At 54.1% G+C, this 13,304-nt stretch overlaps 1 protein-coding gene across 3 annotated transcripts in view; it reads left to right on the top strand.

Moving 5' to 3' along the window:
- The first annotated feature begins 10,554 nt into the window (after nt 1–10,554).
- Nucleotides 10,555–13,304, top strand: part of ncbp3 (nuclear cap binding subunit 3) — a 47,922-nt gene continuing 45,172 nt past the window's right edge. For all 3 annotated transcript variants that reach the window (XM_073053010.1, XM_073053008.1, XM_073053007.1), the window contains exon 1: nt 10,555–10,873. In XM_073053010.1, the coding sequence (XP_072909111.1) occupies nt 10,646–10,873 (228 nt within the window). In that variant the 5' untranslated portion in view covers nt 10,555–10,645. The remainder of the gene's footprint in view (nt 10,874–13,304) is intronic.

Here is a 13,304-nt window from a genome sequence, read left to right as displayed (position 1 = left end):
GCCACGGACAGAGAGCAGCTCCGCACACGTGTCTACCAATCAGACGGTGTGTTCAAAGTTCAAGTTGAAAGTAAATTCATTATTAAAGTACATATGAGGGGTGATTGATATGTCCGTGGCCTAAGGTAGAAGGAGTCAATTTTAGAAAACCTAGCACGTTTATTTTTCAACATAGTCCCCTCCTACATTTACACACTTAGTCCAGCGGTGGTGGAGCATACGGATCTTGGACCTCCAGGAAGTGTCTACAGCAGGGGTGATTGATAAGTTCGTGGCCTAAGGTAGACGGAGATGAGTTATACAGCTCTCATCACATGCACATAATTATGCAGAAAGTTTGAAGTTAATAACATCTCCTTCTACCTTAGGCCACTAAGTTATCAGTCACCTTGATGCGTTATTAATTTCAAACTTTTTGCATAGTCACTCAAAGAGTTGAACTGCGTGTGCACGTAACGAGAGCTGTATAACTCATCCATGAAAAAGATGATAAACTCTGCAAATACAAAAGAAAGAGAAAATAATAATCATAAATAAGCAATAAATATCAAGAACATGAGATGAAGAGTCCTTGGAAGAGAGTCCATAGGTTGTGGGAACAGTTCAGTGTTGGGGTGAGTGAAGTTTTAGAGTCTGATGTTTGAGGGGTTACAACTGTTCCTGAACCTGGTGGTGTGAGTCCCGAGGCTCCTGTACCTCCTTCCTGACAGCAGCAGTGAGAAGAGAGCATGTCCTGGACGGTGGGGTCCCTGATGATGGACGTGAGAGAGAACGTGTAATGGATGTGAGAGAGAGCATGTCCTGGACGGTGGGGTCCCTGATGATGGATGTGAGAGAGAGCATGTCCTGGACGGTGGGGTCCCTGATGATGGACGTGAGAGAGAACGTGTAATGGGTGTGAGAGAGAGCATGTCCTGGACGGTGGGGTCCCTGATGATGGACGTGAGAGAGAACGTGTAATGGGTGTGAGAGAGAGCATGTCCTGGACGGTGGGGTCCCTGATGATGGATGTGAGAGAGAGCATGTCCTGGACGGTGGGGTCTCTGATGATGGATGTGAGAGAGAACGTGTAATGGGTGTGAGAGAGAGCATGTCCTGGACGGTGGGGTCCCTGATGATGGACGTGAGAGAGAACGTGTAATGGGTGTGAGAGAGAGCATGTCCTGGACGGTGGGGTCCCTGATGATGGATGTGAGAGAGAGCATGTCCTGGACGGTGGGGTCTCTGATGATGGATGTGAGAGAGAGCATGTCCTGGACGGTGGGGTCTCTGATGATGGATGTGAGAGAGAAGCATGTCCTGGACGGTGGGGTCCCTGATGATGGACGTGAGAGAGAACGTGCAATGGATGTGAGAGAGAGCATGTCCTGGACGGTGGGGTCCCTGATGATGGATGTGAGAGAGAACGTGTAATGGATGTCAGAGAGAGCATGTCCTGGACGGTGGGATCCCTGATGATGGACGTGAGAGAGAACGTGTAATGGATGTGAGAGAGAGCATGTCCTGGACGGTGGGGTCCCTGATGATGGATGTGAGAGAGAGCATGTCCTGGACGGAGGGGTCCCTGATGATGGACGTGAGAGAGAACGTGCAATGGGTGTGAGAGAGAGCATGTCCTGGACGGTGGGGTCCCTGATGATGGATGTGAGAGAGAGCATGTCCTGGACGGTGGGGTCTCTGATGATGGATGTGAGAGAGAGCATGTCCTGGACGGTGGGGTCCCTGATGATGGACGTGAGAGAGAACGTGTAATGGATGTGAGAGAGAGCATGTCCTGGACGGAGGGGTCCCTGATGATGGACGTGAGAGAGAACGTGTAATGGATGTGAGAGAGAGCATGTCCTGGACGGTGGGGTCTCTGATGATGGATGTGAGAGAGAGCATGTCCTGGATGGTGGGGTCCCTGATGATGGATGTGAGAGAGAGCATGTCCTGGACGGTGGGGTCCCTGATGATGGATGTGAGAGAGAGCATGTCCTGGACGGTGGGGTCTCTGATGATGGATGTGAGAGAGAGCATGTCCTGGACGGTGGGGTCTCTGATGATGGATGTGAGAGAGAGCATGTCCTGGATGGTGGGGTCCCTGATGATGGATGTGAGAGAGAGCATGTCCTGGACGGTGGGGTCCCTGATGATGGACGTGAGAGAGAGCATGTCCTGGACGGTGGGGTCCCTGATGATGGACGTGAGAGAGAACGTGCAATGGGTGTGAGAGAGAGCATGTCCTGGACGGTGGGGTCCCTGATGATGGATGTGAGAGAGAGCATGTCCTGGACGGTGGGGTCCCTGATGATGGATGTGAGAGAGAGCATGTCCTGGACGGTGGGGTCCCTGATGATGGATGTGAGAGAGAACGTGCAATGGATGTGAGAGAGAGCATGTCCTGGACGGTGGGATCCCTGATGATGGACGTGAGAGAGAACGTGTAATGGATGTGAGAGAGAGCATGTCCTGGACGGTGGGGTCCCTGATGATGGATGTGAGAGAGAGCATGTCCTGGACGGTGGGGTCCCTGATGATGGATGTGAGAGAGAGCATGTCCTGGACGGTGGGGTCCCTGATGATGGATGTGAGAGAGAACGTGTAATGGATGTGAGAGAGAGCATGTCCTGGACGGTGGGGTCTCTGATGATGGATGTGAGAGAGAGCATGTCCTGGACGGTGGGGTCCCTGATGATGGATGTGAGAGAGAACGTGTAATGGATGTGAGAGAGAGCATATCCTGGACGGTGGGGTCCCTGATGATGGATGTGAGTGAGAGCATGTCCTGGACGGTGGGGTCCCTGATGATGGATGTGAGTGAGAGCATGTCCTGGACGGTGGGGTCCCTGATGATGGATGTGAGAGAGAGCATGTCCTGGACGGTGGGGTCCCTGATGATGGATGTGAGAGAGAGCATGTCCTGGACAGTGGGGTCCCTGATGATGGATGTGAGAGAGAACGTGTAATGGATGTGAGAAGAGAGCATGTCCTGGACGGTGGGGTCCCTGATGATGGATGTGAGAGAGAGCATGTCCTGGACGGTGGGGTCCCTGATGATGGATGTGAGAGAGAGCATGTCCTGGACGGTGGGGTCTCTGATGATGGATGTGAGAGAGAACGTGTAATGGATGTGAGAGAGAGCATGTCCTGGACGGTGGGGTCCCTGATGATGGATGTGAGAGAGAGCATGTCCTGGATGGTGGGGTCTCTGATGATGGATGTGAGAGAGAGCATGTCCTGGACGGTGGGGTCCCTGATGATGGATGTGAGTGAGAGCATGTCCTGGACGGTGGGGTCCCTGATGATGGATGTGAGAGAGAGCATGTCCTGGACGGTGGGGTCCCTGATGATGGATGTGAGAGAGAACGTGTAATGGATGTGAGAGAGAGCATGTCCTGGACGGTGGGGTCCCTGATGATGGATGTGAGAGAGAGCATGTCCTGGACGGTGGGGTCCCTGATGATGGATGTGAGAGAGAGCATGTCCTGGACGGTGGGGTCCCTGATGATGGATGTGAGAGAGAACGTGTAATGGATGTGAGAGAGAGCATGTCCTGGACGGTGGGGTCCCTGATGATGGATGTGAGAGAGAACGTGTAATGGATGTGAGAGAGAGCATGTCCTGGACGGTGGGGTCCCTGATGATGGATGTGAGAGAGAGCATGTCCTGGACGGTGGGGTCCCTGATGATGGATGTGAGAGAGAACGTGTAATGGATGTGAGAGAGAGCATGTCCTGGACGGTGGGGTCCCTGATGATGGATGTGAGAGAGAGCATGTCCTGGACGGTGGGGTCCCTGATGATGGATGTGAGAGAGAACGTGTAATGGATGTGAGAGAGAGCATGTCCTGGACGGTGGGGTCCCTGATGATGGATGTGAGAGAGAACGTGTAATGGATGTGAGAGAGAGCATGTCCTGGACGGTGGGGTCCCTGATGATGGATGTGAGAGAGAGCATGTCCTGGACGGTGGGGTCCCTGATGATGGATGTGAGAGAGAGCATGTCCTGGACGGTGGGGTCTCTGATGATGGATGTGAGAGAGAACGTGTAATGGATGTGAGAGAGAGCATGTCCTGGACGGTGGGGTCCCTGATGATGGATGTGAGAGAGAGCATGTCCTGGACGGTGGGGTCCCTGATGATGGATGTGAGAGAGAACGTGTAATGGATGTGAGAGAGAGCATGTCCTGGACGGTGGGGTCCCTGATGATGGATGTGAGAGAGAGCATGTCCTGGACGGTGGGGTCCCTGATGATGGATGTGAGAGAGAGCATGTCCTGGACGGTGGGGTCTCTGATGATGGATGTGAGAGAGAGCATGTCCTGGACGGTGGGGTCCCTGATGATAGGTGTGAGAGAGAGCATGTCCTGGACGGTGGGGTCTCTGATGATGGATGTGAGAGAGAGCATGTCCTGGACGGTGGGGTCCCTGATGATAGGTGTGAGAGAGAGCATGTCCTGGACGGTGGGGTCTCTGATGATGGATGTGAGAGAGAGCATGTCCTGGACGGTGGGGTCCCTGATGATGGATGTGAGAGAGAGCATGTCCTGGACGGTGGGGTCCCTGATGATGGATGTGAGAGAGAACGTGTAATGGATGTGAGAGAGAGCATGTCCTGGACGGTGGGGTCCCTGATGATGGATGTGAGAGAGAGCATGTCCTGGACGGTGGGGTCCCTGATGATGGATGTGAGAGAGAGCATGTCCTGGACGGTGGGGTCTCTGATGATGGATGTGAGAGAGAACGTGTAATGGATGTGAGAGAGAGCATGTCCTGGACGGTGGGGTCCCTGATGATGGATGTGAGAGAGAGCATGTCCTGGACGGTGGGGTCTCTGATGATGGATGTGAGAGAGAACGTGTAATGGATGTGAGAGAGAGCATGTCCTGGACGGTGGGGTCCCTGATGATGGATGTGAGAGAGAGCATGTCCTGGACGGTGGGGTCTCTGATGATGGATGTGAGAGAGGGCATGTCCTGGACGGTGGGGTCCCTGATGATGGATGTGAGAGAGAGCATGTCCTGGACGGTGGGGTCCCTGATGATGGATGTGAGAGAGAGCATGTCCTGGACGGTGGGGTCCCTGATGATGGATGTGAGAGAGAGCATGTCCTGGACAGTGGGGTCTCTGATGATGGACGTGAGAGAGAGCATGTCCTGGACGGTGGGGTCCCTGATGATGGATGTGAGAGAGAACGTGTAATGGATGTGAGAAGAGAGCATGTCCTGGACGGTGGGGTCTCTGATGATGGATGTGAGAGAGAGCATGTCCTGGACGGTGGGGTCTCTGATGATGGATGTGAGAGAGAGCATGTCCTGGACGGTGGGGTCCCTGATGATGGATGTGAGAGAGAACGTGTAATGGATGTGAGAAGAGAGCATGTCCTGGACGGTGGGGTCTCTGATGATGGATGTGAGAGAGAGCATGTCCTGGACGGTGGGGTCTCTGATGATGGATGTGAGAGAGAGCATGTCCTGGACGGTGGGGTCCCTGATGATGGATGTGAGAGAGAACGTGTAATGGATGTGAGAAGAGAGCATGTCCTGGACGTTGGGGTCTCTGATGATGGATGTGAGAGAGAGCATGTCCTGGACGGTGGGGTCTCTGATGATGGATGTGAGAAGAGAGCATGTCCTGGACGTTGGGGTCTCTGATGATGGATGTGAGAGAGAGCATGTCCTGGACGGTGGGGTCCCTGATGATGGATGTGAGAGAGAGCATGTCCTGGACAGTGGGGTCCCTGATGATGGATGTGAGAGAGAACGTGTAATGGATGTGAGAAGAGAGCATGTCCTGGACGGTGGGGTCCCTGATGATGGATGTGAGTGAGAGCATGTCCTGGACGGTGGGGTCCCTGATGATGGATGTGAGAGAGAGCATGTCCTGGACGGTGGGGTCCCTGATGATGGATGTGAGAGAGAGCATGTCCTGGACAGTGGGGTCCCTGATGATGGATGTGAGAGAGAACGTGTAATGGATGTGAGAAGAGAGCATGTCCTGGACGGTGGGGTCCCTGATGATGGATGTGAGTGAGAGCATGTCCTGGACGGTGGGGTCCCTGATGATGGATGTGAGTGAGAGCATGTCCTGGACGGTGGGGTCCCTGATGATGGATGTGAGAGAGAGCATGTCCTGGACGGTGGGGTCCCTGATGATGGATGTGAGAGAGAGCATGTCCTGGACAGTGGGGTCCCTGATGATGGATGTGAGAGAGAACGTGTAATGGATGTGAGAAGAGAGCATGTCCTGGACGGTGGGGTCCCTGATGATGGATGTGAGTGAGAGCATGTCCTGGACGGTGGGGTCCCTGATGATGGATGTGAGAGAGAGCATGTCCTGGACGGTGGGGTCTCTGATGATGGATGTGAGAGAGAGCATGTCCTGGACGGTGGGGTCCCTGATGATGGATGTGAGAGAGAGCATGTCCTGGACGGTGGGGTCTCTGATGATGGATGTGAGAGAGAGCATGTCCTGGACGGTGGGGTCTCTGATGATGGATGTGAGTGAGAGCATGTCCTGGACGGTGGGGTCCCTGATGATGGACGTGAGAGAGAGCATGTCCTGGACGGTGGGGTCTCTGATGATGGATGTGAGTGAGAGCATGTCCTGGACGGTGGGGTCCCTGATGATGGACGTGAGAGAGAGCATGTCCTGGACGGTGGGGTCTCTGATGATGGATGTGAGTGAGAGCATGTCCTGGACGGTGGGGTCCCTGATGATGGACGTGAGAGAGAGCATGTCCTGGACGGTGGGGTCCCTGATGATGGACGTGAGAGAGAGCATGTCCTGGACGGTGGGGTCTCTGATGATGGATGTGAGTGAGAGCATGTCCTGGACGGTGGGGTCCCTGATGATGGACGTGAGAGAGAGCATGTCCTGGACGGTGGGGTCTCTGATGATGGATGTGAGTGAGAGCATGTCCTGGACGGTGGGGTCCCTGATGATGGACGTGAGAGAGAACGTGTAATGGATGTGAGAGAGAGCATGTCCTGGACGGTGGGGTCTCTGATGATGGATGTGAGAGAGAGCATGTCCTGGACGGTGGGGTCCCTGATGATGGACGTGAGAGAGAGCGTGCAATGGATGTGAGAGAGAGCATGTCCTGGACGGTGGGATCCCTGATGATGGACGTGAGAGAGAACGTGTAATGGATGTGAGAGAGAGCATGTCCTGGACGGTGGGGTCCCTGATGATGGACGTGAGAGAGAACGTGTAATGGATGTGAGAGAGAGCATGTCCTGGACGGTGGGGTCCCTGATGATGGATGTGAGAGAGAGCATGTCCTGGACGGTGGGGTCCCTGATGATGGATGTGAGAGAGAACGTGTAATGGATGTGAGAGAGAGCATGTCCTGGACGGTGGGGTCCCTGATGATGGACGTGAGAGAGAGCATGTCCTGGACGGTGGGGTCCCTGATGATGGATGTGAGAGAGAACGTGTAATGGATGTGAGAAGAGAGCATGTCCTGGACGGTGGGGTCCCTGATGATGGATGTGAGTGAGAGCATGTCCTGGACAGTGGGGTCCCTGATGATGGATGTGAGAGAGAACGTGTAATGGATGTGAGAAGAGAGCATGTCCTGGACGGTGGGGTCCCTGATGATGGATGTGAGTGAGAGCATGTCCTGGACAGTGGGGTCCCTGATGATGGATGTGAGAGAGAACGTGTAATGGATGTGAGAAGAGAGCATGTCCTGGACGGTGGGGTCCCTGATGATGGATGTGAGAGAGAGCATGTCCTGGACGGTGGGGTCTCTGATGATGGATGTGAGAGAGAGCATGTCCTGGACGGTGGGGTCCCTGATGATGGATGTGAGTGAGAGCATGTCCTGGACGGTGGGGTCTCTGATGATGGATGTGAGTGAGAGCATGTCCTGGACGGTGGGGTCCCTGATGATGGATGTGAGAGAGAGCATGTCCTGGACAGTGGGGTCCCTGATGATGGATGTGAGAGAGAACGTGTAATGGATGTGAGAAGAGAGCATGTCCTGGATGGTGGGGTCTCTGATGATGGATGTGAGAGAGAGCATGTCCTGGACGGTGGGGTCCCTGATGATGGATGTGAGAGAGAGCATGTCCTGGACGGTGGGGTCCCTGATGATAGGAAAGGTTCAGAGGCAAGAGGACTAACAGGGAAATATGACGACTTGAGGCAGACTCCTTGGTCAGCATGGACAGGTAGGGCCAAGGGGCCTGTTTCCGTGACGACAATGTCTTTGCGAAGCACAGACACCGGTCAGTGGTTATCTGCTGCTGACAGTATGCTGTGGGTCAGCTCGGAACTGACCAGTATGTAGGTCAGGTCTGCATTGACCTTCCGCAGGGCAGGAATACGGGAACCTCGGGGTACGGAGGTGTAGAGACGCTCGCTGGGCTGGTGTGCCTGCCCCTCGGAGTGAGTCCTGCGTGCAGAGTCCCGGGCGTATACTGCCCTCTGCTGCAAAACCAAAGAACTGCTCCCTGACCAGAGCGGGTCAGTAACTTTAAATACCTTGCTGCAGAGGGTCTGTCTTCAACTGCACGTAACTGCCATTGGAAAGAAAGCTTGGAAGCGCCTCTACTTTCTTAGAAGTTCATGTAGATCCGGCATGTCATCAAAAACTGTGACGAACTTCTACAGATGCACAGTGGAGAGTACCCGGACTGGTTTCATCAGGGCCTGGTGTGGAAACACCAACCATCAGCTCCCTGAACCAGGTGTGGATGTCTTCACTCACCTTTACCACAAACTAAAGATTCACTTCCAAAAACTCTTTACAACAGTATCATTTTTATTTGTAGTTTGTCTTCTTTTGCACATCAGTTGTTTGTCAGTCTTTGTTTATGTGTAGGGTTTTTTTTGGTAAAATTCTCTCGTATTTGTTTTCCCTGTTAATGCCTGCAAGAAAATGAATCTTAAGGTAGAATATGGTAACGTACTTTGATAATAAATTAATTTTCAACTTTGAACTTTGAGCTTCTGAATTTAAAGCACTCTGTAAAAAACAATCTACCCTCTGACATTCCCCCCTAAACTTTCCTCCAAACTGCGTAAAGTAGCCCCTGGTGTCAGCCATTTCCACCCCGGAAAAAAGTCTCTGGCTGTCTACTCGATCCATGCCTCTTTTAATCTCGTACATCTTTAAAAAGTCACCTCTCACGTCCTTTCTAAGATGAGGTGACCAGAACTGAACACAAAGTTCCAAATGTGGTCGAACCGGGATTTTATAGAGCTGTAATTTTACCTCGTGGCTCTTGAACTCAATCCCCTGTCTAATGAAGAGCAACACACCAAACGCATTCTCAAGCAGCCTATCAACTTGTGCAGCAATTTTGAGGGATGAGTGGACGTGAGCCCCATTCCTCCACACTGTCAAGAATCTTGCTGAATTGCTCTATCAAGTTTAACCTTCCAAAGTGAATCACTTCAGTTCGAAGTGGGCTTTGCTTCAACCTGAGTCAGGGTATCTGGGCTGGAGGCTGCTACTAACAACTTCTTTTTACAAAATCATATTCTATTTTCTAAAGGTTGTATATCTCAGATTCTGCAATTCCAGATAAGCGAGTGTTGGTGATACTCAGTGAGTCTTGCAGTGTCTGTGAGGCACTGACCTGTCTCTACCCCCACAGATGCTACTTGACCTGTTGAACATCCTCAGGAGATTCTGTACAAGCCACGTGGCCAAGTTTGCAGAAGAGATGCATGGGGCAGGTAGTGCTGAGACTGCAGGAGGATTTGGACCGATTGGGAGTGGCAGATGGAATATAGTATTGGGAACTTTGGTACAATGAATAGGAGTGTAGACTGTTTCTGAATCGGGAACACCAAAAGTTCTAAGTGGAAAGGTTAAGCTGCAGGTTCATTTGGTGATAAGGAAGGCAAATGCCTTCGTTTCGAGAGGCAGGATGTAATGATTGATCAGACTGCACTAGGAATATGTGAGCAGTGTTGGGCCCATATTGAAAAAAGGATGTGTTGGTATTGGAGAGAGTCCAAAGCAGGTTCATGAGAATGATTCTGGGAATGAGAGGGTGATGGCTCTGGGCCTGTACTGAGCTTAAAAGGATGAAGTGGGATCTCATTGAAACCTACTGAACATTGAAAGGCCAATACAGAGTGGACATGGAGAGGATGTTTTCTATAGTGGGTGAGTCTAGGATCAGAGGGCACAGCCTCAGAAAAGAAGGACATCACTTTAGAACAGAGGACAAATTTCTTTAGTCAAAGGATAGTGAATCTATGTAATTTATTGCCACAGACATCCGTAGAACCGTCATTGAGTATATTTAAAGGAGAGTTTGATAGGTCTTGATTAGGGTGTGAAAGGTTACGGGGGGGGGGGAGGCAGGAAAATGGGGTTAAGAGGGATAATAAATGATGGAATGGCAGAGCAGATTTGATGGGCTGAATTACCTAATACTTTTTCAATATTTTATGGTCTTATGTCATTAATTTCACATCGACACTCTCCCACTCAGGCACATCTTTCACACCTTTTATCGGCGGTTGTATCAACAGTGACTCCCCAGGCCCACCAGGGGGCGATGTGGTTCCTCTGTTGCGCTTGGAGGCGGCAGGTTGCCTCTTGTCAGTGACCTGCTGTCGTTGTCGGCGGCTGGTCCTCCGGCGGTGGCGGCGGGGCTCCGAGGCTCCTCTTGCCGCCCGCGCTCCTCCTCGTTGGCGGGATGGCGGCGGTTCGCGGCCTGCGGGCCAGAGTGGAGACCGAGGCCGGCGATACGGGCTCGGTCTCGGACCCGGACCCGGAGCCCGGGGAGCACGGCTCGGCCTCGGAGCCCGAGTCGGAGCGGGGGCGGGAGGAGGAGCCGATGGAGGTGGAGGAGGGAGAGATAGAGCCCGAGGCCGACAAGTTGGGCTCCATCTCGGTGCGGCGCTCCCTGAAGGATCTGCTCCCGGTGAGTGTGTGGCCGGGGTGGAGGGGTCGGGGGCTTTGCCGCTCCGGTGTCAGTGGAACTGTGTGGAGCCGGGCGCAGGGCAGCACTGAGGGAGCGCCCTGCCGCCGGGTAACGGGGAGGCGAGGGAGCGCCCTGCCGCAGGGTAACGGGGAGGCGAGGGAGCGCCCTGCCGCCGGGTAACGGGGAGGCGAGGGAGCGCCCTGCCGCCGGGTAACGGGGAGGCGAGGGAGCGCCCTGCCGCAGGGTAACGGGGAGGCGAGGGAGCGCCCTGGTAATGAGGAGGCGAGGGAGCGCCCTGGTGGTGGGGAGGCGAGGGAGCGCCCTGGTGGCGGGGAGGCGAGGGGGCGCCCTGGTGGCGGGTAACGGGGAGGCGAGGGAGCGCCCTGGTAATGAGGAGGCGAGGGAGCGCCCTGGTAATGAGGAGGCGAGGGAGCGCCCTGGTAATGAGGAGGCGAGGGAGCGCCCTGGTAATGGGGAGGCGAGGGAGCGCCCTGGTGGCGGGGAGGCGAGGGGGCGCCCTGGTGGCGGGTAACGGGGAGGCGAGGGAGCGCCCTGGTGGCGGGTAACGGGGAGGCGAGGGAGCGCCCTGGTGGCGGGGAGGCGAGGGAGCGCCCTGGTGGCGGGGAGGCGAGGGAGCGCCCTGGTAATGGGGAGGCGAGGGAGCGCCCTGGTGGCGGGTAACAGGGAGGCGAGGGAGCGCCCTGGTGGCGGGTAACGGGGAGGCGAGGGAGCGCCCTGGTGGCGGGTAACGGGGAGGCGAGGGAGCGCCCTGCCGCAGGGTAACGGGGAGGCGAGGGAGCGCCCTGGTGGCGGGTAACGGGGAGGCGAGGGAGCGCCCTGCCGCCGGGTAACGGGGAGGCGAGGGAGCGCCCTGGTGGCGGGTAACGGGGAGGCGAGGGAGCGCCCTGCCGCCGGGTAACGGGGAGGCGAGGGAGCGCCCTGCCGCCGGGTAACGGGGAGGCGAGGGAGCGCCTGGTTGTCGGTGCTGAGGTGAATGAGGGAGCCTCTGGTGCGCAGATTGCCTGTCAGCCAGTCTCACCAAACGAGAGCGGCTGGGAGGCTCTGTGGAGAACATCAGCCTTAACGGGACACGGACAAGCTCGGGACTGTCGGACACAGAGTTAGGAATGGGCAATTATAGGCCTGCCAGGAGTGGTGGCATTTGCCCCACACATCCCTGGACTGGTCGTTCACACCAGCGACATGTTCCATCGCAGGTTTCGATGTCCGTGTGGCAAGTAAGCTAATCTAATCTTCAAAGCTTTCAGTTTGTAGATCTAGTTTACCACCTACATTATTAATATAGACAAACAACAGAGCCAGCAGCAGTTGCAGGATCGGGAAGACGCGAGTCTTTCTCCCCAAAGTGGAAATGTACGGTTCTAGCAGAGATACGTGGGAGTGGAAGCGTTTTAAAGCAATGTTTTGTGCTGGATGCGAGGAATGCACTGTTTGGGGAAAGTTGGATGGAGATGTGGGAGCGATGTTTAAAGGGAATGCAGGCATCCTCCTACATTTGCTAAGGATGGAGATACACACCGGGTGCAGGAAGATGGAGTTAATTCGGGTTGGCATTCTGGGTTGTACAGCAGCAGACAGGCTCTTCAGCAGGTGGTCAGAACTGCCCAACGCATCTCCGGTACCCGCCTGCTCACCATCAATGACATATATACAGAAAGGTGCTGGACAAGGGCCAGTAACATCATGAATTTTCATGAATATTCATGAAAATCATGAATAACATCATGTTAATTCCGCAGAGAGGTTAGAGAGACTGGGCTTGTACACGCTGGAATTGCGGAGATTGAGAGGGGATCTGATTGCAACATATAAGATTATTAAGGGATTGGACAAGATAGAGGCAGGAAATATGTTCCAGATGCTGGGAGAGTCCAGTACCAGAGGGCATGGTTTGAGAATAAGGGGTAGGTCATTTAGGACAGAGTTAAGGAAAAACTTCTTCTCCCAGAGAGTTGTGGGGGTCTGGAATGCACTGCCTCGGAAGGCAGTGGAGGCCAATTCTCTGGATGCTTTCAAGAAGGAGCTAGATAGGTATCTTATGGATAGGGGAATTAAGGGATGTGGGGACAAGGCAGGAACCGGGTATTGATAGTAGATGATCAGCCATGATCTCAGAATGGCGGTGCAGGCTCGAAGGGCCGAATGGTCTACTTCTGTGTCTATTGTCTATTGAAAGATCCCACCCACCCAGTGCGCTGTTTGTCCCACACCCATCAGGGAGGAGGCTATGTAGAATCCACGTCAGGACCACCAGACTCAAAAACTGTTACTTTCCCCAAGCAGTGAGGCTGATCAACCCTTCCATCCACTGACCCACCCCTCCACACCCCCAGTCACCACTCCTTTAACATTTCCTGTCAGTCACCTTATGTACAGACACTCCTGTGCCTGGCGTCACTTTATGGACATA

This window comes from Hemitrygon akajei, chromosome 8, assembly GCF_048418815.1.
Source record: "Hemitrygon akajei chromosome 8, sHemAka1.3, whole genome shotgun sequence".
Taxonomy (NCBI): Eukaryota; Metazoa; Chordata; class Chondrichthyes; order Myliobatiformes; family Dasyatidae; genus Hemitrygon; species Hemitrygon akajei.
Note: the sequence above shows the minus strand (reverse complement) of the source record. Positions and strands in the feature narration are given on the sequence as shown.